The following is a 25,926-nucleotide window of genomic DNA, read 5'->3' as shown; positions in this document are numbered from 1 at the left end:
AAGTATTTCCTCCAAACTCAATCCTTCTTCTCCCTACAGAAAATTTTAGATTTATTTGTTTCATACCTTTTGATAAACATTCTATGTTATGTACTTCTGATTTTTCTATGGCTATTTAAGGATTTCAGCCATCTGGAATTTATCTTAGCGTATGTGTTTGAGGATCAATTTTAGACCAACAATTTTAGAAATGCAGTATGCCTCAAGTGATATACCAGAGGCATTGCTTTTTAAAAAAACAAGGATACCTTCATCACTTGTATGTTTTGGAAGTTCTGGAGAAAACAGTAAGACATGAAAAGGAAACTGGATTAAAATTCAACTTTTTTTTTTTTTCCAGAAGAAAAACTACTGAATGGTTCTGGGAATCCACGTTTTAGAATTATCACTGTCACTAACGGGGTCAGGTACTAGAGAGTCAAAAGCAAGACCCTTTTAGAAACATAAAAATGAGATTTCATTTCTAAAAACCAGAAATATGAAATAACTAGGAATACTGCTTAAACATGTTATAAATTATCAGTGATGAGAGGGAGAAACACACTCATGGGTAGAGCTATGCCGTATTGCAGGGTAGAAATACCAAATATTGCCATTCATCCCTCCCATGTTAGGATATAGCTTTAATGCAGTTAGGAAGGGTTTGGGGTGGGGGCCTGACCTTATCAGCAGGGTTGTGGAAGAAGGTTCTGTCCTGTCCTGCAGGCAGTAGGTGGGCAGGGGGAGCTGCTGGGGGCCGGACTTCCCTCTAGGTGGGTATTGTCATCTGGGTTGTCAGGAATTAGGACTCAACAGTGGGACTGGGACTGTGGAAAGTGCAGTCAGGAAGCCAGAATCAGAACTCTTGACTGATGTGGGTGTGAGAGGGAACTGGAAAGAGGACCCTGACATTAAAGAGCTGATTTTAGAGATTTCCAGCTGGGGGGTGCTGGCTGCTCCCCCGGGAGGGAATGTTGGTACTAAGGATACAGGTTTGAGGATGACTGGGGGGTACAGTCGCCGGGCAAAATACATGATGCCCGGCTCCATTTGAATTTCAGATTAACAATAACTTGTTAGTCAAAATATATCCCCAGTATTGCCTGGGGCATCAGTCAGTCAGTTCAGTTCAGTTGCTCAGTTGTGTCCGACTCTTTGCGACCCCATGAACCGCAGCACGCCAGGCTTCCCTGTCCATCACAAACTCCGGGAGTTTACTCAAACTCATGTCCATCGAGTTGGTGATGCCATCCAGTCATCTCATCCTCTGTCGTCCCCTTCTCCTCCTGCCCCCAATCCCTCCTAGCATCAGGGTCTTTTCCAATGAGTCAGCTCTTCGCATGAGGTGGCCAAAGTACTGGAGTTTCAGCTTCATCATCAGTCCTTACAATGAACACCCAGGACTGATCTCCTTTAGGATGGACTGGTTGGATCTCCTAGCAGTCCAAGGGACTCTGAAGAGTCTTCTCCAATACCACAGTTCGAAAGCATCAATTTTTCGGCGCTCAGCTTTCTTTACAGTCCAACTCTCACATCCATACATGACGGGCATATGAATACTTATACCACAAACATTACTCATTGTTTATTACTTATTCATGCTTCTTTTTAATTGCTTATTGGGCAGGCTTGCTTGTGTGTGTGTGGGGGGCGGTCAAAGTATAGAGAAATCTAGACCCTCCAATGCACCCAAGCTAGCGTGCTTCAAATAATAAACTCAGAACCAGCATTTCAGTTAATCAAATCTTGAATTTTGCTTCACCTCCTCCTAAAGTTGCCTTTAAATCCCAAAGGAAGATTTAAAAGAGAAAAAGCCCAGGCCCTTTCATTAGGGCTTCCCAGGTGGCTCAGTGGTAAAAAATCTGCCTGTCAGTGCAGGTGATGCAAGAGATGTGGGTTCAGTCCCTGGGTCGGGAAGATCCTCGGGAGAAGGAAATTGCAACCCATTCCTGTATTGCCTGGGAAATCCCATGGATAGAGGAGCCTGGTGGGGTCCTCCATGGGGTCACAAAAAGTTGGACAAGACTGAGCACATGGCACACCTTTGATTTGATTGGACATGGTGAGATCGGCTGGGTCCACAGCTTTGCTCACATTGCTCCCTGGGGTGGGCATGAGCAGAGGACAGACCTGCAGGGGACATATACAGGATGTGCCCTGTACACAGACAAGGGGGATTGCTTACACTCAAATGCTCTTGCTTGCACAAAGAATACCATGGAAGGATGCTTAAGTAAGAAAATATTCAGTATCTTCTTTCTTTTCGTGAGGGGCACCCAGGCAAGGGAAGACTTTTCATTACTGCTCTTTTTATATTTTGAATTCTTTATTTAAAAAGGTAGGTATATATATTACCCTTTGAAGTGAACTTTTTAAAAGCTGGAACCTGCCTGTACCTAGGAAATGATGAAGTTGCCACATCCTTTAACAGGACAAAGTGAAGGGTGCGGGAATATGAGTGCCAAGAGGGCAGGAAGTCTCGTCTGCCCCGCTCCCCCTTGGAACCCCAGGCCCTAGACTAGTGCTTGGCCTGTGGTAGGCACTCAACAAACACTTATTTATTAAAGGGATGGATGGAGGATTGGCTCTCACATTTTGTGATCTAACCACAGAAGTTCGGACTTCTCAAATTCCATTCATTTTAGGAAGAGGCAGTGAAGGAACCACAGGGGTGGTATTTAAGGAATTCCACTTCACTGGGTCACGTGGTCAATCTCAAGAGGAGAGTTGACACCTTGGGAATGAAGGAAACAACTGCTGAGAGAGCAGGGCCAGAAGCTGTCCATCTATGGGATGAGCAGAGAGAGACAGCGCGGAAATAGACTAATGGGGGCAGGGGAGCGTGGGCTGCAGCACTACAAGGACCAGAGCTTCAGGCAAGAGAGAGAATCATGTATATAAAAACATTCTACCACATGATACAGCAATTCCACTCCTGGGTCTGTTTCCAGAAAAAAAATGAAAACACTAGTTTGAAAAGATACACTCACCCCATTGTTCATAGCAGCACTATTTACAATAGCCAACACATGGTAGTAAACTAAGTGCCCATCAACAGACAATTGGATTAAGAAGATATGGTACGGGGACTTCCCTGGTGGTTCAGTGGCTAAGATTCCCCACCCCCAATGCAGGTGGCCCAGGTTCGATCCCTGGTCAGGGAACTAGATTGCATATGCTCCAACTAAGAGTTCACGTGCCCCAGTGAAGACCAGTGTGATAAAATAAGTAAATAGAAAAAGATGTAATAGAAACAGACAATGGAATATTACTGAGCCAAAAAACCAAAAGAATGAAATACTGCCATTTGCAGCAACAGGGATGGACCTGGAGAATATTATGCTTAGTAAAATAAGTCAGACAAAGAAAATACTATATGATATCACTTATGTGTTAGTGAATTTCCTTGGCTTAAATGGTAAAGAATCTCCCTGCAATGTAGGAGACCCGGGTTCCATCCCCAAGTCGGGAAGACCCTCTGGAGAAGGGAATGGCAACCCACTCCAGGATTCTTGCCTGGAGAAACCCATGGACAGAGAAGCCTGGGGGCTACAGTCCATGGGGGCCACAAAGTCAGAGATGACTGAGTGAGTGGGCTTCTTGAAATGTAAAGACAAATCCTATATAATATCACGTATATGTGGAATCTAAAAGGTTATACAAATGAATCTATATACAGAACAGAAATGTATAGCACAGGGAACTCTACTCAATACCCTGTAATGACCTTTATGGGAAAAGAATGTTCCAAAGAGTGGAGATATATGTAGTTGGCTGTTGGAAAGGCCACATTGCCCCTCTGGTTTTTCTCTGTTCCTTCAGAATGCAGTCTCCAAGTACGGCACTCAGTTCCAAGGCAATGCCCAGCACGATGCTCTGGAGTTCCTGCTCTGGTTGTTGGATCGCGTACACGAGGACTTGGAGGGTTCCTCCCGAGGGCCGGAGTCTGACAAGGTCAGTCACCCTCGAAAAACACATTGTGTTCAATTTTAGTTTTTTCCCTTGAACATTTATTCAACTCAAAACTAAATCTTGAGATTCAGCTCCGTAGATCTTTGTGTATTCTGGCTGCTGCTCACACAGTACTATTCCCTGCGCCTTCCTCTTTGCCCCGTTTGTTTTAGACCAGACGTTTCCTCCCATTGCTGTTCCTCATCCTCTCTAATCCCAGTGATTCAGTGAATAGGGTTTCTGTTTGGTTTAAAGTTCAAAAAAAATTTTTTTCCTTTTCATCAGTATCCTATGCCTTAGTATGGTCCTCTGAGGCCATTGGTGGTATTGCTTATTATTTTCAAATGCTACCATTTTAGCTCTGCTTTCTCAGTTACTTATCCTGCAGAGCAAGTGATTCCCAATCATTTTTCTCAAGACGCAGGATGGATGATCTTTTCATGTGTGCCCTCAGCATTCCCAGATTTGGATGAAACCTCAAACCTTTGGGAGTAAGAAAGCCCTATGGTCATTTGTAATAGCTACAGTCTGTTGATACATCAGTTATAGTCTCTATGGCTTTGCTAAATAAAGATCAATATTGGGTTCTATCCTTTTATCTCTCACTTAAGAAAGGAAAAGTGAGTAAATTTATTATACCATGAGTGAGCAAAGTTATCAAAACAATATCCATGAATAATCCATTATAATTTAAAAAATGTTTTACAAGCTTTGGCAATGAATCAGTCACACATTACTTTTGATGTGTCTCAAAACTGATCCAGATCAGAACCAGCTACAAGAACTGCTTTACTTGTTTTGTTTGTTTGATGTCTGGACCATTTTTTCCCATCCCTCTTGTGAATCAATTAAAAAGCCCTTTGTAAGTGTTTCGATCTTTCACCTGTTACTCTCCCATCTTTACACTACCTGCTCAGAGACTATTATTCTAGAGTAATAAAGATGGGATGCTAAAATGTGACACAAATGGACCTATTGACGAAACAGACAGACTCCCAGACATAGAGAACAGACAGGGGGAGGGGGGCTGGGGAAAGGATGGATTGGGAGTTTGGGATTAGCAGATGGATAAACAACAAGGTCCTACTGTATAACACAGGGACCTGTATTCAATATCCTGTGATAAACCATGAGGGAAAAGAATACAATAAAGAATATGTGTATGTATATATATATATATATAACTGAATCACTTTGCTGTACAGTAGAAATTAACACAACATTGTAAATAAACTATACTTACTAAAATGAATAAATAAATGAGGGAGAGATTGAATGGCAGTCAGTTTTGTAGGGTGAATGAATCTAGATACCTAGCATGCAGCATGGTGACTGTAATTAACAACACCATATTGAGTGCTAGAAATCTGCTAGGAGTAGATGTTAGGTCCTCTCACCACACACACAAGAAGGTAACTATGTGATGAGATGGATATGTTTATTGGTTTGACTGAAGTAATTATTTCACTACCTCAGTGTGTATCAAATCATCATGTTGCACTCCTCAAATACATACAGTGTTTATTTAAAAATAAAATGGCTCAAGAAGCCGAGTCAGCTTTTTCCTTTAACTTGCCTGCACAGCCGATTGTTGTCTCTGTTTCTTTTTTTTTTAAAATGACAAGTTGCAGCTTTAAGGAGAGCATCACCATATATGTCTTGAATAAACTCTTTTAAACCACAGTATAATGTAGAAGCTAAGAACTTGACAGAGCTGCAGAAAGAGTTCTTCTGTCTGAGACAGCAGGTTGCCAAATGCATGGGACGGGGAAGATAGTGATTGTACCCTGTTCTGTACTTTTCAGAGCACATCTTGGAGTGTTATACACAGTATTAATAGCTACTGTCATTTGTGGAGTGTTACGAGAGTTATTATCCCCATTTGACATATGGGTAAACCAAGAATCAGACAGGCTGTGTAACCTTCCCGAAGCAGCACAGCTTAAGAAGTGACAGAGTCAGGATTCAAGTCCAAGGGGAGTCTAGCTTGAAAGCCTGTTTTCTTATTTTAAAAAGAACCATCCTGGGGCTTCCCTGGCAGTCAAGTGGTTTAGACTCTGTGCTTCCACTGCAGGGGGCACAGATTCGATCCCTAGTCGGGGAACTAAGATTCTGCAAGGCACGTGGCCAAAAAAGAAAAAAAGAAAAGGCTTGTCCCATTTTTCCCCTCCTTCTCCCCACTCCCTGCCTATGCCAGTCAGCACTTCCTACCTGGCAAGTAAGAGGGATAAACAGCCTTACCAGTTACCTTTCGATCCTTCTCTTGTCCTTTGGTGGCAGGCAAAGCATCCCATAGAGGTTGGGGAGAGCACAGAGAGGTTAAGTAACTTGCCCCAAGTCACACAGCAAGCCAGTAGGAGAGCCAGGATGCAAAGCTAGAAAATTCGACTCTTAGAACAGGGCTTCTTAGCCTCAGCACTTTTGACAGAAGACCAGGTAATTCTAGGGGAGTGGGGGTTTCTCCTGTGCATTGTAGCATTTGTAGCATTTCTTTACCTAGCAGCTGCCGGTGGCATCCATAATTGTGATTGATTACCAAAACTGTCTCCAGACACGGCCACGTGTCCCCTGGAGGAGAGGCGAAAGCATCCCCCTCATTGAGAACTCCGCTCTGGAGCCTTGGTCCCAACCACAGTGCACCACCTCACACCTTTCTTTATGATGACAGTGAGTTTATTTAAGTCAATAACTTGTTACAATTTCAAGACCCACATAAAAGCAGCCCTAACTGGTCTTCCATTTTCCAGTGTGCCCCACTACTGTGTGTTCCTCATGCTGCAGCCAGAGGGATCTTTTCAGAAGGGAAATAAGATCGCAACACCCTCCTGCTTTAATTCCCTCAGCAGCTCCCTATTTCGCTTATAACAGAATCCAGACTCCTATACAGCTGACGGGGCCCTAACTGGCTGACCCACCAACAGCTCTGCCTGGTTTCAGGCCCCTCTGCCCCTCACTCATGATTCTCAGTCACGCTGGCTATTTCTGTTCCTTTAATGGCCAAGGGTGTCAAGAAGGCACCCACGACCCAACAAGACCATGGCTGGCTGTTGGCTGGAGAGAGGAGCTTGGCCTGCTCTTCATCTGACCTGATTGAAACCAGGAAAGATCTTTTCTCTGTCTGGAGTCAAAGCCCCTCCTGAAACTTGCTCTCAGAAAATCGGGCTGCCTGCAGAGGGCTGGCTGTGAATGCTTGAAGGTAAAAGAGCAGAGCTGTTGGACTATCTGGCACAAACTTCATTTTCGCTTTCCAAGAAGGAAAGGGACTGTCCCCTGTGTACCTCTGAACAATTTTTCTTTCTGAGGCTATTTCTGTTTCAAACATATGAAAGCCATGTAGCTCAATTTATTTGAAACCAGAATAGGAAACATGAGGACCACTTTCTTCTCTGTTAATGTAACAATAAATGTTTTCATCTGGTGAATAGGGCGTCTTTTTACTATCCCGTGGACAGTGTGACACCAGCAATCTTTCAGGCAGTTTATCTCACAGAAAACACCAGTCTTACAGGATTAAGAAAGGGCTGAGGCTGGGAAGAGGACCAGGAACCTAACATCTATTAAGCACCTACTATGTGCCAGGCAGGATACCCTCGTCTCTTTTTATTTAAACGATGACTCCCTGAGCTCCTGTTCCTTTTAGGTGTGGAACAAGGCTCAGGGAGACAGTCAGGATCGCTCGGCTAGCAGGGTAGCCCCAGCCTGGTCCGACTGGGCTGGCAGACCATGCTTTATGAGTGATCCTCCATTGCCTCTCACCCCAGCCTCATTTGGAATTTTCTCTTTACATACCCATCCTTGGACGGTCCTGTCTGCAGCCGCTTCCATTGCATGCTGCCTTATCATCTTTTTTAGATTTATTTTTTTTTAATGTGGACCATTTTCAAAGTATTGCTTCTGTTTTAGTTATTTTGGCCGTGAGGCATGTGGGATCTTAGCTCCCCAACCAGGGATCGAATCCGAACCCCCTGCATTGGAAGGTCTTAACCACCGGATTGTCAGGGAAGTCCCACTGCCCCATCATCCTGATGGAGAAGCAGCCTGGGTCACTGAGAGGTCTTTGGTTGTGAGGACTGGCAGCCAATCAGCCAATCAGCCAATCAAACAAAAAGGGGGAGGCCAAGGGCAGAAGAGTGGAGAATGGAGGTGAAAGGTGAAGGGTGGAATGGAAATGAAGGCTGAAGACCGGGCTGGGAACTGTCCCAAACCAGACAGCTCTGGGGTAGGGGTGTCAGTGGCAGGAACGGCTCAATCCTCTGGCCTGGACACTCCTGCCGAAGTTGCAGTTTTCAGCCTGTGGGTGAGTCTGCCTGTGATCAACATGCAGGGCAGGAACATCGCATCTCATCCATCTTGCTTCAGTCACGTGCCTGTCTCTTTGGTGAGGAAGGACGGGACCCCCAATGAAAGAGCCTTGCCCCCCACCCCTGGACTGAATTCAATGTTCCCAAAGTGAGGGCTACTCTCAGTGAAGAGGAGACAGTCCTGGGCAGCCCCAGATGCCCGTGTCTGCTCTGTATCCACGTTCTCTCTTCTCCGAGCCCTTCATTCCCTTGTCCTTCAGTGTCTCTTCCTGGAACTTGGCTTGCTCTCCCCTCTCTCAACTTCCCCTTTCTCCTGTTGCTATTTCCTCTTCTGTTAATGGGGTTCCCTGGTGGCTCAGTGATAAAGAATCTGCCTCCGAATGCAGGAGACAAGGGTTCGGTCCCTGGGCCGGGAAGCGTCCATGGAGAAGGAAATGGCAGCCCACTCCAGTATTCTTGCCTGGGAAATCCCATGGACAGAGGAGCCTGGCAGGTTACAGTCCATGGAGTCGCAAAGAATGGGACACCCCTGAGCACGCACACACTTCTGTTAATGGATCAGGGGCTCTCCAGGCACCAGATCGGAAGCTTAGAGTTGACCCTATGTACCCCTTCCTCTGTCTCCTCTCCTCCTCCATCAGCTGCTCAGTTATGAGCTGTGCACACAGGGTGTCACGCAAGGTGCCTTGATTGAGTCCCTCCCTCCTTTTTATTTTTTAAATATCTATTTATTTGGCTGCACCAGGTCTTAGTTGCAGCACGTGGAATCTTTAGTATATGGGGTCTAGTTGAACCCGGGTGTCCTGCATCAGGAGCTCAGAGTCTTAGCCACCGGACCACCAGGGAAGTCCCTGATTTTGGATGTCTGGTCTTGAAATCTACGAGAGGACACATTTCTGTTGTTTCAAGCCACTCATTTGTGGCCATTTATTACAGCCGCAGTGGGACACTCATACGTAAGGCAATTCAGAGGAGGATACAGTAGGACAGAGTGTGGTGGGAGGAGGCTGACGCATTCATTATTCTGAGATACAAACCTGTTTTGTCTGAGAAAGATGATGTTTACGTGAAGACTGGCTCACTGGAAAATATGTTCAGGAACTGTTTAGGAGGTGGGAGATGGTCAGATTTTTGTGGGTGTGTTTGAAATGATGACAGCCCATCCAAGTGAAATGTACAGGAAACATTTAGACACAGGGTTCCTAGACGCATGGGGGTGAAGAATGGGTTTGTTAATCCAGAGGTAAAGTTTGGGGCTGGGGTAGTATGTGTGAGTGTTCGCCAAGGTTCATGCTCTTTCAACACACACACACACACACACACACATACTCATGTTCACACACACACACACACATTACCTCTGTCTCTTTCCTTTCTCTGTCACTCTTTCAGGGAACTGGGGAGGTCCAGGGATTGAAGGAGCAGTAGATGATGGTCAGCGACATGGAAAGCCTGGTTCTGCAGGTCTAGCCCCAGAAAGGGATGCTGTGGACCCAGGAGGAGGTGCAGTCTCGTTGGCCTGGATGCAGTGGAGTGATGGGAGGCATGGCTAATTTTGTTTCCTCCCCTCATTTCTTTGCAGCTTCAACCTGAAGTCAGGAGGACCTCTGAGAACCTTCTGTCGCCATCGGCTCAGCTTTCTGTGGGCCAAAGCTTTGTGCAAAGCCACTTCCAAGCACAATACAGGTAAGAATGGGGTATGTTTAAAATGTGTTGCCTAAGCCTTCAGCAAACTTGTATGCTGGTAACCAGCCTCCCATTGTTAGGTTTACCCTGAGATTGTAAAACAACAGAAACCATAAGCTCCCTTGTCTTCCCCATTATTAATCACAGTTAAGCACTTACTCCTGTTGTTTCCGACCTTCAATATTTCTTTCCTTTCTTGCTGGATCCTGGGCCTCCCACCCCACCTTGAAGGAGGGCTGTTGATGAAGATGGTTCTGTATAACATGAATGTGAAGGCCTAGGATCTCCCCAGGCCATTATTGAGAAGTGGGTGACATCTTTCTGATTTGTTCTTTATTACCAGAGAGCTGAGTCTAACACATTATTTGGAGTTCAAGATTTCCCAGCATAATGAAGGATATAAAAAATATAAACTTATATAGACTCTGCCAGGCCCCCTTCTAGGTGCTGAGACTTGAGCTGTGAACACACCCCAGCCACTGTTTTTATCAAATAACAGTTCTATTGGGAGTTGTTATTGTTCAGATGCTAAGTCATGTTCAACTCTTTGTGACCCCATGGACTGTAGCACGCCAGGTTCCTCTGTCCTCCACTGTCTCCTGGAGCTTGCTCAAATTCATGTCCATTGAGTCAGTGATGCTACCCAACCATCGCATCCTCTGTCATCCCCTTCTTCTCCTGCCCTCAATCTTTCCCAGCATCAAGGTCTTTTCCAAAGAATCAGCTCTTTGCATCGGGTGGCCAAAGTATTGGAGCTTTAGTTTCAGTATCAGTCCTTCCAGTGAATATTCAGTGTTGATTTCCTTTAGGATTGACTGGTTTGATCTCCTTGCAGTCCAAGGACTCAAGAGTCTTCTCCAACACCACAGTTTGAAAGCATCTATCGGGGGAGGTGTTAGATAGAACACATATGTGCCTGCTAAGTCACTTCAGTTGGGTCCGACTCCATGCGATCCTTGGAATGTAGCTGGCCAGGCTCCTCTGTCCATGGGATTCTTCAGGCAAGAATAATGAAGTGTGTTGCCATGCACTTCTCCAGGGGATCTTCCCAACCCAGGGATCAAACCCGCGTCTCTTACGTATCCTGCATTGGCAGGCGGGTTCTTTACCACTAGCGCCACCTGGGAAGGGACTTAATACACACATAAGGTGCAACAATCTGTGATAACAATGAGTGAAATGATAACCTGGGAGGTTGGGGAGGCAGTCGACCTTAGATAAGGCGATCAGGTGAGGCTTATTTTCAGAGGGGACATTCGAGCTGCGAGCTGAGTGACGAGAAGCTGGCCATTCAGATAACTTGGGGACAGGGTATTCCAGGCAGAAAAAGCAGCAAAGGGTCTGGGGTGGAGACGATCCAAGTTCAAGGACCAGAGAGCTGCCAAGTAGTGAAGGGTGGGGAGAGGTGAGTCTGGAGAGGTGAACAGGCACCTGGTAGTGTGGGTTGTATGTGACCTAAGGGCCACAGGGAACCACTTCGAAGTTTATGGCTGCGTGTGGTCTAATGATCCATTTAAGAAACTGGCTGCTTGGGACTTCCCTGGCTGTCCAGTGGTTAAGAATCTGAGCTTCCACTGAACTTGGCACGAGTTCGATCCCTGATAGGGGATCTGATCCCACCTGCCATGGCCTGCAGCCAAAAAAACAAAGAAAGAAAGAAATTACTTGTTTTGGTGATGAAGGGAGGCAGCACTGAGAGCTGGATAGCAGCTGATGTGATGTCCTCCCAGTGGGAGAATGATGGAGACTGGTAGTGATGGAAATGGAGGGAAAAGGGTGGGTAGATGGGGAACAGGTTTGGGATGTAGAGTCAACAGGACTTGCCAGTGGGTTTAAGGGTAAGAGGGGGAGGGACCAAGGGAACTGTGAACATCTAGGGTGACTCCTGGGGTTTTACATAGTTGTATAACTGGCAGGTGCTTTGAAGGAAAAATTGGGGGATTTTTGAAGTGCATGTTATGAGTGTGAAAGAGGAAAAAAAATCTCTTGTTTCCCTTTACATTACTTTCTTTTTTTTCTTTTCTTTTTGGCCACGCCCCTGCAGCATATGGGCTCTTAGCTGAGCTTAGAGTCCTAGCGTGGAGCTAGCACGTGAAGCTGAAAGTCCTCATCCTGTGCTGGGTTCCTTTGAAAACCAGCCCCCATCCTGTGGTTTTAGCATAAACTCGGGAGTGGTTGTATGGGATTTTTTATGAATAGCAAAAGATGCTCATTTTACCTTTATTTCTGCTCTCATCACTTAGGAAATTCCAAGGGTTTTAGGAGCTCTGTGCCAGGAATATACATACTTTTCAACATAAATATATATTTCTTATTATAAATCACAGTGTCACAAGGTAAAAGGTGAGTCAGGGACAGATTCCTGAAGAAGTGATATTTGAGCTGATTCGATACTAAGGACTGTAAGCACCCTTTGGGTCGATTGCTGTAGAAGGATGAGTAAGAAGCAAGATAGTCATGCTAAAAAAAAAGGATTGGTAACTGCTAAAAATAGCTGCTTTCTGCCTTCTGGTCCAGAGTAAAGAAAAAAAATATTGTTAGGGACATCCATCTAGGTTAGAGCTTTTGAGGTCTGAGCAGTGGTTTTCTGCGGCCATCAGTGGATGCCAGTTCCAGGCTGGAATCCCTGGGTGTGGTCCTTGCTGATCTGGACCCTCTTCAGTCTCCTTTCCTGGGGAGGATGCCCTCTGGTATCAGTCTTCTTTGTGAAACCGAAAGCCGGAAGTGCTATTACGGGTTAGTCCAGAGGCCCCCTGCTCACTGAGATTCTCCCTATATCTCCCCTTGCTCTCCCCTTTTTAGGGGGGCTGAGGTTTTGCCTTTGGCTGGAGGAGGAAAGGGAGAATAGTATTAGGGTGCTGGAGGTTGTAGGCTAGAGCAGGGGAACCCCAACCTCCGGGATCTAATCCCTGCTGATCTGAGATGGAGCTGATATAATAAGAATAGAAATAAAGTGCACAGTGAATGTAATGCTCTTGAATCATTCCCAAACCATCCCCCCCCCACCCCTTTCCCTTGGAAAAATTGTTTTCCACAAAATTGGTCCCTGGTGCCAAAAAGGTCCAGGACCGCTGGACTGGAGGACAAATAATTGGTTATTCTATACAATTATTATCATAGCTTGAAAACATCTGCAAGTTTAATAGTCAAGGATTGTTGCTATGTTGGAGTTTTGGCTAGAGGAGGCAGCGTGTGTGTGTGTGTGTGTGTGTGTGTGTGTGTGTGTGTGTGTGTGTGTGTGTGTGTGTGTGTGTGTGTGTGTGTGTGTGCGCGCGGCGCGCGCGCGCATTCCTCTCTCCATGGCATTCAGAGCTTTTGTTCACGGAAATCCTAATCTGGTTCCCATTATAGGTGGCATTCCCTTTTAGGCAGAGTATGTTTTAGAAGCGTTTTTCAGATCGAAGATTTGGAGAGGTGACATCTTAATTGTGCATTGTCTTAATTACCATTGCCAGTGCGAACATCTGTCTCACCAGCTAGCGAGCAGGTGAAGCTGGCTAGGTGGGAGGTGTCAGATGGATATTCAGTGGCAGTGAGAGGCCAGGGTGTGAAACAAGCAGTGTTGTTTTGGGGCATTTGTAACCCATGGAGAGCAGACAGCAGTTCTGAGTTCCAGCGGCAGATGAGAGGCTGGTTTTGGAACAGAAGCAATTGGACAGAGAGGTTGAATAGCTTGGGGAAAATGGGCGAGTGAACAGTGAAGGGCGTTGGGGTGATTTTCTGTCCTTTCTCCTGTGAGTGCCTGGGAGACGGTAGGACAGGACCATGATGCACTGGAGGGGATGGCAAGGACGAAAGGACCCCTTCAGGCCATATCTGAGGTGTAGCTGGAGCCTCGTAACCCTTGGAGTTTTCTGTGAAAGTGATGCTACCCTCTCCCCCGATCTGTTGGTCATACTCATCATCCTCATTTCTCATCCTTTGAGGAACAGGTGCCTCTCACGTCCTCTTTCTGGTTTATTATGAAAACAATATGCTTTCTTTATTCTTTAAATACAAAATTAGGCTGTTCTATGTTTTTGCCAAACTATGCATCTCTTGCTCCCTGCCAGAGATTCACGGCTCCATCTAAAGGCCGTGTCCCTGGATTGGTTGACTAGGGCGCATCTGCAAGAAAAATTCGGCCTCGCTTAGTTTTAGTAGATTTTAAAAAAATGAGTAAGTCAAAGAAAAACATTCCCTCTCATTGGTCTGCTTAAATGTGAAACGGGTTTGGAAATTTCCCAATGACAAAGTACGTCTTTCAGGTCTATGTTATGCCACAGTATGTGATGGGTGAGGTTGGGAGGAGGGAGGGAGAGAAACAGTGTGGCAGAGGAGTCCTCACAAATGTCAGGTCCCCCTGCTGGCTGGCGCTCTATGCCTGGTGCATCTTTTTTACTACAGCATTGCCATGGTTTTCCCAAAGGGAAATTTACCAGAGGCAGAGAGTGATTGAACATTAAATACTCCTGTCTGTGCTCTGGTCTGTTTTTTCTTTTTTTAAGATTTATTTATTTATTTGGCTGTGCTGGGTCTTGGTTGCAGCATGTGGCATATAGTTCCCTGACCAGATTGAACACAGGCCCACCCTCCTGCATCGGGAGCAGAGTCTTAGCCTTTGTACCACCAGGGAAATCCCCATACATATGATTAAACTTTTTCCTTTTTAAGAAATTGAGTTGAGAGCCACATAACATAAAATTAAGCATTTTAAAGTTGTAGTTCAGCAGCATGTACACCCACTATGTTGTGCAACCACTGATTTTTTTCTAGTTGGTAACCATTTTCTTCACCCCCAAAAGAAAACCTGGTACTCATGAAGCAGCCACTCTCCAGGTCTCTCTCCTCTCGTCACCTGGCAACCACCAATCTGCATTCTCTCCCTGTGGCTTTACTCACTCTGGTATTTCATATACATGGAATCATAAATTATGTAGCCTTTGGTGTCTGGCTTCTTTTACTCACATGATGTTGTCAAGGTTCATTTATGTAGCAAGTATGAGGACCTTAGGACTGAGTAATAATCCATTGCGTGTCTATAACACATTCTGTTTATCCATTTATCCATTGATGGACACATGAATTGTATCCGCCCTTTGGATATTGTGAATAACATTGTCTGAACCTTTGTGCACAAAGATTTGAATACCTGTCTTCAATTCTTTGTGGTATGGCCCTAGCAGAGAAATTGCAATGGTGACTGTAACTCTTCGAGGAACTGCCCAACTGTTCAAATTGCGATTCAACTTTAATGTGTATCCTCCACCCTCACAGATCTTCCTTAACCTGTCCCCACTGCCTGAAACAGAGCAACACCTTCGACCCTTTCCTGTGCGTGTCCCTGCCCATCCCTCTGCGCCAGACGAGGTACGTGAGCATCATGCTGGTGAACTTGACGTCCATCCTTTGGAACCTCTGGGCCCTGCAGCTGCAAAGTTCTCTTTTGCTTCTCAGCCAAGCCTTGCTTCTTGGGGACATCCAGTGACCTAATGGGATGATTGACATGAAAGGTTACTGAGTTCCTTCTTTAGCTGAAGAAGGAATTATAAACATGCTTTTGTTTATCTGCCCCATTGCCCGGCTTCCATCTTTGGCCCATTTAGAAGCTGGCATGGGCCAGTTTATACCATTCAAACAGACAGAGGTGAACCAGAGAAAACTTATCATCCTCTGCTTTCCCCAGCTTTATTTCCAAATCCTTTCTCTTCTTGGGGAAGGTGTAGAAAAAGGTTTATTTAAGGAGCAAAGGAAAAGGTAAAAGGACTGTTGGGAGATATGAGAAAAAAAGAAAAGAGGAGGCAGGATTAGGTAGGAGACATGATGAAGCTTGGCTCTGCAAAAGGAAGAAGCATATAGCACAAGCATCCCAGAAGCCCAGGTCTTGGCAGGGACTGTTAAGGCCACCGCCAATGTCAGCCACATGGAAGCTTAGTGAATTCCTATATGGGGCATTTCTTCTCTGGGTTCCCCCGCTTTGCAAAATCTTATCTCTTGCCTTCTGTCTGTTGATATCCTCCATCTTTAGGATGTGGTGAAGACTGATGGGTTTATAATATGTTTCCTGGCAACTGAACCCCCCTTCCTGCTCTGAATTCCTGTGCTGCTGATTGTCAATGCCATAAATATATTAGTAACTGGCTTATCCTATCGTGATATGATGGCCACTGATAGATATGAGCTGTGATTCCTGGTCAGATGCAGCATAGCACAATGGTTAGGACCACTGACTCTGGGGCCAGACTGCCTGGGTTCAAGTCCCAGCTCTGCTAATTATTTATATGGATTAGATTATTACTGTAGCAGAGAGCAGGGGAAACAGGTGTTGGAGGGGTAAGCCCTGGTGTGCTGCTGGGTGTAGCAGACAGTGGAACTAGAGAGAGTCTAAAGAAGTTGGGGAGCAAAAGGGCTGTACTCCATCACAAAGGAGAAAGAACTTCAGGAGGAAAAGGGGAGCCTTGTCAGTAGTGTTGAGTTGTCCTGGAGGAAGAAGCTTGACTGCTCTACTTTTCAGACTTCAAAGTTTCTTTTTGCTTTAGATTATCTATATAGCAAGTAGAATCTTGAGACCATAGGTTGGAACAGATGGTCCCTGACTTACGATGGTTCCATGTACAATATTTTGATTTTACAATGGTATGAAAGTGATGTGCATTCAGTAGAAACTGTGCTTTTCATTTTGAATTTTGATCTTTTCCCAGCCAAGCAATGTGAGGTATGGTCCTCTCTGGGCAGGGCAGCACCACAGCTCCCAGTCCCGCCTGGTGATCATGAGGGTAAACAACCATACACTTAAAACCTCTCTGTTTTTCACCTTCAGCACAGTATTCAGTAAATTACAGGGGCAATTCAAAACTTTATTATCATGAAGGCTCTATGTTAGATGATTTTGCCCAACTGTGGGCAAATGTAAGTGTTCTGAGAATGTTTAAGGTGGGGAGGGCTAAGCTATGATATTTGATGTGTTAGGTGTATTAAATGCATTTTTGACTTAAGATACTTTAAGCTACAATGACATAATCCCATCGTAAGTTGAGGAAGACCTGTATTGTGATTCTTTTTTCTGTGTGTGTGTGTGTTGTGATTCTTAATCAAATGTCTTTTATTTATAAGTCGCAGGAAAAGTACACGGAACTGAGACCCTTGGGGAATTGGCTCTCCACTGCCACCTGGTGACAACATACTTAAAGGGCAATAACCCGACCAGGAAGCCGAGATTTGCCCAAGTGCTAAACTTGGTCTAGTGTCAGTGATGTTGGTGACAGCCCATGTCCATCCTTCAAGGATGTGGCCTCCTTCCTATTTTCCAGATTCTTGAGCATCACCTTGGTCTTCCCCTCCAAGAGCCAGCGGTTCCTGCGGGTTGGCCTGGCCGTGCCAATCCTGAGCACAGTGGCAGCCCTGAGGAAGATGGTTGCAGAGGAAGGCGGCGTCTCTCCAGAGGAGGTGTGATGGGGGACCTGGGCATGGGATGAGGGATACTAACTGCGCCAGCCCTCTAGGCTGTTTAGGCTAATTTTTGGCTCTCAGTGACTCCAATGTGACTCATGAGTTACTGTTTGATTAATAGTCCCTGGTGTCTGTGATGACTGGGCCTAGACCGCTCCCTGCTTTTTCACAGAGTAACCCGGAGAGGAAATCACCTTTGTCTTCCAAAAAGGTGACGATGATGACGATCATCATCCTTTCAACAATAGCTGATTCTCAGTAGTACTTCTTAAGTGCTGAGCACCACTCTATGACTTTATAGCTAGTTTCTCCCCACCATCATCCTGTGAGGCAGATATTACAATTATCCTCATTTTACCAGTGAGCACTAGGCAAGTGTGACACAAGCTCAGTGACTGGGCCAGGATTTGAATGCAGATAGTGATTTCAGAACCTGAACCACTATTCTATATTTTCACTGCTGAGAATATAAACCAGGAGACTGAAGAGGAACTTGGGATGAGTACATGAGAGAGGCGATTTGGGGACAGTGGGATGGTTGTGCTCTGCTTATTTTTTTTTTGAGTGTCTTGGTAAAGAGTTTGGACTCACTGTGACTTTGGTGAGCAGACTCATAATAGGGTCCCCCATGAAAGGACGGAGTAGAAGGGATGGTGGTGAAAAGCAGCAAGGGAAGGCTTCAAAATGGGGTTCTAATTGTAATTCAGTCCCTTTCTAGTTTTCAGACCTTGGACAAGGTAATCAGTCCCCTGTTTCTTTCTTTAGTTTGTGTTTTTTTTTTTTTTAATTAAAAAAATTTGTTGCCACACTGTGCAGCATTTGGGATCTTAGTTCCTGACTAGGGCTCATACCCACGCCTCCTGTCTTGGAAGCACAGAACCTTAACCACTGGACCTCCAGGGAAGTCCTGGTCCTCTGTTTCTTTAACTGTAAAATGGAAATTTTATACATCCATTGGTATAAAACTGGTGACTTGGTGACCTCATGAGATTTTTTTTTTTCTAATTAAGGAATATTTTAGAAGGGAATGGATATAAGAAAGTTTCCATCTTAAGGTTATAACTTAACCTGTTGACTTTTTACATGTGTGTATATCTGTGTAACCACCATGATAATAGAACTTTTCTATCACCCCAGTGGGCTCCTTCCTGCTTCTACCCAATCAATTCCTCTGACCTTTCTCACTATTTTAATAAAGATCTCAGTTGAAGGGAAAGATGTGTGTCTGTGTGCTCAGTTGTTGATTCCTTCCACCTTTGAGGGGGCAGAGTTGGATCTGGGGGCAGCCAGGACCCTCAAAGCAGTAGTCACCCATCTCCTCCACTACAAAACCAGCCTTTTCCGCTCACCTCAGTGTTCCGTAAAAATATTTCCCATGTATGATACAATGTGAAAAAAGTTGGCAATACTATTTGGAAGTTTTTTAAGTGGAGATTGGTTAGTGGGAAACACTCTCAATTTTTGTTTATCTGAAGTGGGCTTCATTTTAGGCTCATTCTGTCAGGATAGTTTAGCTGGGTATAAAACTTTAGCTTTTCAATTTTCTTCTCCCGACTCTTCCTTTGGCACTTTGATAATTCTGTTGTTGTGGTTGAGATCCAAGTCTGTGTTAGTCTGACTGTTGCACCTAGTGTTTTATTACTAAAAATAAGTAACCACTTGGAAGGAAAATGTAGAAGAGAGGTTTCAGGCAATTGGTCATTTTTAGACTGCTTCTTTGTTAAGTTCCCTTTGAGAAACAAAAGGGAAAATGATCCTTTTCATTCCAGGTGATCTTGGTTGAACTGTATCCCAGTGGACTCCAGCGGTCTTTCTTTGATGAAGAGGACCTGAATACTATTGCAGAAGGAGATAATGTCTATGCCTTCCAAGCTCCCCCATCACCTGGGCAGGAGATGCTCTCAGGTACAGTAGTGCTTTGCAAAATTTTATTTGGATATTATGAATTATAGGTTTGAGAGAATACCTGTTGGGTGCTAAGGCATAAGACATTCAGTTTTAGTACTTGGAAATATCAGGCTTATTTTCTCTGATATTTGTTTTACAGATGATTCATTATTAAAAATCAATCAACTAATACAGGAATTTTCAAAACCTTAGTATCAGAATCATCTGGAGAGCTTGTTTAAGCAGATTTCTGAACCCTACCCACAGGGCTTTTGACTCAGTAGGCCAGGGGTGGGGCCTGAGAAATTACTTGTCTGATAAACTCTGGTGATAATGGTCCTGGGACCATGTTTTGAGAACCACTATTCATAATGGGACTTGCCTTGTGGCTTAGATGGTAAAGCATCTGCCTACAATGCAGGAGACCTGAGTTCGATCCCTGGGTCGGGAAGATCCTCTGGAGAAGGAAATGGCAACCCACTCCAGTGCTCTTGCCTGGAAAATCCCATGGATGGAGGAGCCTGGTAGGCTACAGTCCATGGGGTCACAAAGAGTCAGACACAATTGAGCAACTCACTTTCATTCAGAATGGGTACTGGAGTAATCTTTGTCTTCAGGAGTCTTATGGTTCAAGGTCAGTGCTTGAAGTAAAACTGTTATAGCAACCTAGATGTGCATTGGCAGATGAATGGATGAAGAAGTTGTGGTATACATACACAATGGAATATTACTCAGCCATAAAATGGAACACCTTTGAGTCTGTTCTAATGAGGTGGATGAACCTAAAACCTATTATACAGAGTGAAGTAAGTCAGAAAGAGAAAGATAAATATTGTATTATAATGCCTATATACAGAATCTAGAAAAATGGTACTGAAGAATTTATTAACAGGGCAACAGTGAAGAAGCAGACATAGAGAATAGACTTATGAGCATGGGGAGAGGGTGAGATCTATGGAAAGAGTAACATGAAAACTTACATTACCATATGTAAAATAGATAGCCAACGGGAATTTGCCCTAGGACTCAGGTAGCTGAAACAGGGGCTCTGTATCAACCTAGAGGAGTGGGATGGGGAAGGAGATGGGAGGGAGGTTCAGAAGGGAGGAGGTATATTTATATATGGCTGATTCATGTTGAGTTGAGGTTTGATAGAAAATAACAAAATTCTGTAAAGCAATTATCCTTCAATAAAAAATAAATTAATTTAAAAGAAAGCTTATAAACCAGAGTAGTAGATGGTCAAAGAGGTTATTAAATGACATTTTGTTAACAGTCTCACTTTCCTGTGTTTACTTTTCCTAAACTTTGGATAGGCAAAGATGGTCAGTTTCTGGCAGCCTTTCATTGTAGGTCAGTATACATTTTGGTCCAGTTAACCGGTCAAGAAGACTCATGTTAGAGCACCTTGTGCCAGCGTCACCATGTTCTGCAGATAAGTTCTCTGCCCCAGGCTGGATCCTTGGCCAGCCTAGGTGGCAGACTGGCTGTGCAAACCAAGTATCTGCAGTCACTCTGAGTCACTGGAGAGACTCTGGGTGTGGAACCTGAAACAAAACATTGACAGGCCCTGATTACTTAATAACTCAGTGAAACAAGCCCTCATTTCAAATTTAATCACAGGTCACACGTCTGTGCCTTAAAAGTAAAATTTCAAAGCTGATTGGAAATTGAGGATGGTCCAATTCTTCTACTTTCTTAATGGCAAAGATTTTTGCATTCCCTCGGTTCTTATGTTGGCTTTCTAAGAGAGCAGAAACTCTACAGCTCTCTGATCAAAGCATACACGCAACCAAAATCATTTTGGTGTATTTTTCAGATTGGCTTTGAAAAGTGTTGATTAAAATCCCTGTATTTTAAAATTGGCTGAATACAGCAGCAAGTTCACTACCATGTAGATCCTCTTTTTGCACCAGATGTCCAGTGGCACATGTACCATGAGCTTTATTTAATATTGCTTTCCCTGAAGCCCTCCAGTGTCTCCCATGGGTGGTTAATAGATGCTCAAAGAGAAGAGGGGCTAGAAGCCAGCGTTCTGACCCAGCATAGTAGCTCGTTTAAGAACACAAATGTAATTCTTGATTTTCAGCTCGTCCATCTGGTCTGCTGGTCTCCCCACGCTTGGCAGCCCGTGAGGGTCAGCGATTATCCCTGCCTGTCCACAATGAGACCACAGTGCTAATCCTCTTCTGTAATTTGGTGGGCTCGGGGCAGCAGGCCAGCAGGTATGTTTAACTTTGTCTTTCTTTCACATGATTTCTAGGGTATGTCTACATGTACTTGGAATTTGAGCTGGAATAATTCTAATTTGAAAAAGATTAAATATCCATTCTTAAGGTTGATCCACAAGGAGTAGGGTGTAAGGTGCTTGCTGATCAAAGGATCAGAAGTGATGGCCCTCAGCAGATGGCTAACACCATCCTTAACAATTAAGTATCAGAGGTTTTCCTGTTGGTTTTAGGAACAATGATAACTGCTTTCATCACTATTTTTTTTTTTTTTAATTTATTGGCTGTGGTGCATGGTGTGTGGGATCCAATTGAGTGAAGCCAATGAGTAGAGTCAACACTGTTGACTCTTGGGTATTGTTGGTTTTTGTTTTGCTGAAATAACCTCATATACTTGGATTTCCAGGTTTGGGCCTCCTTTCTTGGTAAGGGAAGACAGAGCCATCTCATGGATCCAGCTCCAGCAGTGCATTCTCAGCAAAGTCCGATACCTCATGAAGAGCGAGGTCCCCATACAGGTCAGTGTGTGTGTGTGTGTGTAGTGTGTGTGTGGGGGGGGGGGGTAGGAATCTAGTGGTAGCAAAGGAGAGATAAGAATTTGGCATCAGTGACAACATTCACATTGTCATATCAAACAACTTTAATTTTTATGCAAGAAAAATCACCATTTCATGACCTGTGCCATCCCTCTCTTTGTCACATTACCAAAGACATTTCATAGATGGAGCTTTTGCTTGTTAAATCTTTCAAAACACCACTGGGGCCTTCCCTGCTGATTCAGTGTCTAAGGATCCATTCTCCCAATGCAGGGGGCAACAGGTTCGATCCCTGGTCAGGGAACTAGATCCTACGTGCCACAGCTAATTGTTCCCATACTGAAGCAGAAGATCTAGCATGCCTCAACCAGGAGAAAAGATCCCATTGAAACCCAGTGCAGCCAAACAAGTAAATTTTTTTTTTTTTAAACTGGAAGAAAGAGTGGAATTCACATCATTCGTTTGTGGCTTCCCATAGTTCTTCTTGGAGGGAAACTTGTAATAAACTGTAATGTAGACATTTGAACCAAAAGTTTCAATGGACTTGTTTCCTGTTGCTCTCCACCTAAAACTATCATAACATTGTTAATCGGCTATACGCCAATGTAAAAAAAGAAATGAGAAAACAGTTTTAAGGGATTTGAAGTATTACTTCTGTGGAAAACTAAAATTGATATTTATGTCCATATATGAGAATATAAATATTCAAATAATTTTGTCCAATTTTTGAAAAACACATGAAAAACTCCAAGAAGGAACACCTTTATGCCTTGCTCATTTATTGATTCTCAGACTGGTTCAGTTCAGTTCAGTCGCTCAGTCATGTCCCACTCTTTGCGACCCCGTGGACTGCAGTATGCCAGGCTTCCCTGTCCATCACCAACTCCTGGAGCTTACTCAAACTCATGTCCAAAGAGTCAGTGATGCCATCCAACCATCTCATCCTCTGTCATCCCCTTCTTCTCCCACCTTCAATCTTCCCCAGCATCAGGGTCTTTTCCAATGAGTCGGTTCTTCTCATCAGGTGGCCAAAGTATTGGAGTTTCAGCTTCAGCAACAGTCCTTCCAATGAATATTCAGGACTGATTTCCTTTAGGATTGACTGGTTGTATCTCCTTGCAGTCCAAGGGACTCTCAAGAGTCTTCTCCAACACCACAGTTCAAAAGCATCAATTCTTCAGCACTCAGCTTTCCTTATAGTCCAATTCTCACATTCATACATGACTACTGAAAAGACCATAGCTTTGACTAGATGGACCTTTGTTGGCAAAGTAATATCTCTGCTTTTTAATATGCTCTCTAGGTTGGTCATAGCTTTTCTTCCAAGGAACAAGCATCTTTTAATTTCACGACTGCAGTCACCATCTGCAGTGATTTTGGAGCCCCCCAAAATAAAGTCTGTCACTGTTTCCACTGTTTCTATTTGCCATGAAGTAATGGGACCAGATGCCATGATCTTCTTTTTCTGAATGTTGAGCTTTAAGCCAACTTTTTCACTCTCCTCTTTCACTTTCATCAAGAGGCTCTTTAGTTCTTCGCTTTCTGCCATGAGTGGTGTCATCTGCATACCTGAGGTTATTGATATTTCTCCCAGCAATCTTGATTCCAGCTTGTGCTTCATCCAGCCCATCATTTTGCATGATGTACTCTGCATATAAATTAAATAAGCAGGGTGACAATATACAGCCTTGACATACTCCTTTTTCTATTTGGAGCCAGTCTGTTGTTCCATTTCCAGTTTTAACTGTTGCTTCCTGACCTGCACACAGATTTCTCAGGAGGCAGGTCAGGTGGTCTGGTATTCCCATATCTTTCAGAATTTTCCACAGTTTGTTGTGATCCACAGAGTTAAAGGCTTTGGCATAATCAATAAAGCAGAAGTAGATGTTTTTTTTGAACTCTCTTGTTTTTTTGATAATCCAACAGATATTGGCAATTTAATCTCTGGTTTCTCTGCCTTTTCTAAACCCAGCTTGAACATCTGGAAGTTCACAGTTCACGTACTGTTGAAGCCTCGCTTAGAGAATTCTGAGCATTACTTTGCTTGTGTGTGAGATGAGTACAATTATGTGGTAGTTTGAATATTCTTTGGCATTTCCTTTCTTTGGGATTGGAATGAAAACTGACCTTTTCCAGTCCTGTGACTACTGCTGAGTTTTCCAAATTTGCTGGCATATCGAGTGTAGCACTTTCACGGCATCATCTTTTAGGATTTGAAATAGCTCAACTGGAATTCCATCACCTCCACTAGCTTTGTTCATAGTGATGCTTCCTCAGGCCCACTTGACTTCACATTCCGGGATGTCTGGCTCTAGGTGAGTGATCACACCATCATGGTTATCTGGGTCCTGAAGATGTTTTTTTTTTATAGTTCTTCTGTGTATTCTTGCTACCTCTTCTTAATACTGCTTCTGTTAGGTCCATACCATTTCTGTCCTTTATTGTGCCCATCTTTGCATGAAGTATTCCCTTGGTATCTCTAATTTTCTTGACGAGATCTCTAGTCTTTTCCATTCTATTGTTTTCCTCTATTTCTTTGCATTGATCACTGAGGAAGGCTTTCTTATTTCTCATTGCTATTCTTTGGAACTCTGCATTCAAATGGGTGTATCTTTCCTTTTCTCCTTTGCTTTTCACTTCTCTTCTTTTCTCAGCTATTTGTAAGGCCTCCTCAGACAACTATTTTGCCTTTTTGCATTTCTTTTTCTTGGGGATGGTCTTGATCCCTGCCTCTTGTACAAGGTCACGAACCTCCATCCATTGTTCTTCAGGCACTCTGTTTATCAGATCTAATCTATTTGTCACTTCTACTGTATAATCGTAAGGGATTTGACTTAGGTTATACCTGAATGGTCTAGTGGTTTTCCCTACTTTCTTCTATTTAAGTCTGAATTTGGCAATAAGGAGCCCATGATCTGAGCCACAGTCTGCTCTAGGTATGTTTTTGCAGACTGTATAGAGCTTTTCCATCTTTGGCTGCAAAGAGTATAATCAATCTGATTTCAGTATTGACCATCTGGTGATGTCCATGTGTAGAATCTGGTAGTTTCCAAATAAAAGCAACACATTTTAAAACCATTTCTTATTTTTTGGCCATGCCGTGGGGTATGTAGGATCTTTGTTCCCCAACCAGGGATAGAACTCCCAGCCCCTGCATTGGAAACACGAAGTCTTAACCACTGGACCGTGAGGGAATTCCCTAAAACCATTCCTTTTAGCCCCAATAGTATCAGAAGTTGTTCTGATGGCTGCTTGGCACAGAAGACTTTAACATTTTTAGGGACAGTTCAGTAGCCTCAGAATTTCGTTTTCCCCCAATTATTCTCTAAGTACAAACTTCCCATTTGGAGGATGTCCCAAACATTTCAAAGGGATTTCTTCATAATTATTCATAATTCATGTGCTTTCCTTCCCAGGGAAAACCATACATTGACTCAGGATTTACCCCAAATATCAGTTTGTTAATGACCTTTTCTACCTTTGTATCAAATCTTTATCTCCAAAGGGTTTTTGCTGCATGAACTGCCCGGCAGATCTGCCCAAATTAGAAACTCGAATTTCTCCCTAAGTAGGTCAGAATATCTAGTAATAGCTTTGGCCTTCCCCAAACCCTGTGCTCCTTGCTGTTGAAAGTGGACAGAACTGCTTTCATACAAACACTGAACTCAGCTGTTCTTAGTCTCCCCCTGGTCTCCCATGTACTTTTGCCTCTGCACCTCTACAGCCATTTCAGTTTTAGAAACCAATCAAGCAGTCAGTGGGGCCTGCAAAATTCTGATACAGGCAACCCCTGACTTGATTTTTTTAAAACATTGTGGTAAAACGCATATAACATTAATTTTAACCATTCACAAGTGTGCATTAATTGTATTCCTCATGATGCATAGCCATCGCCACTATACCCCCTAAATTTTTCATCATACCCACAAA

At 44.0% G+C, this 25,926-nt stretch overlaps 1 protein-coding gene across 2 annotated transcripts in view; it reads left to right on the top strand.

Annotated features, from left to right (window-relative positions):
- The window catches only part of USP43 (ubiquitin specific peptidase 43), a 49,786-nt gene that overhangs the window by 5,744 nt on the left and 18,116 nt on the right, over positions 1 to 25,926 (top strand). For both annotated transcript variants that reach the window (XM_043474263.1, XM_043474258.1), the window contains exons 2-8: positions 3,802 to 3,933; positions 9,814 to 9,917; positions 15,174 to 15,266; positions 17,207 to 17,342; positions 19,115 to 19,250; positions 21,322 to 21,457; positions 21,867 to 21,978. In XM_043474263.1, the coding sequence (XP_043330198.1) occupies positions 3,802 to 3,933; positions 9,814 to 9,917; positions 15,174 to 15,266; positions 17,207 to 17,342; positions 19,115 to 19,250; positions 21,322 to 21,457; positions 21,867 to 21,978 (849 nt within the window). The remainder of the gene's footprint in view (positions 1 to 3,801; positions 3,934 to 9,813; positions 9,918 to 15,173; positions 15,267 to 17,206; positions 17,343 to 19,114; positions 19,251 to 21,321; positions 21,458 to 21,866; positions 21,979 to 25,926) is intronic.

The sequence above is a fragment of the Cervus canadensis genome, chromosome 1 (genome assembly GCF_019320065.1).
Source record: "Cervus canadensis isolate Bull #8, Minnesota chromosome 1, ASM1932006v1, whole genome shotgun sequence".
NCBI classification, from domain to species: Eukaryota; Metazoa; Chordata; class Mammalia; order Artiodactyla; family Cervidae; genus Cervus; species Cervus canadensis.
This window is presented reverse-complemented; position numbering and strand designations above follow the sequence as displayed.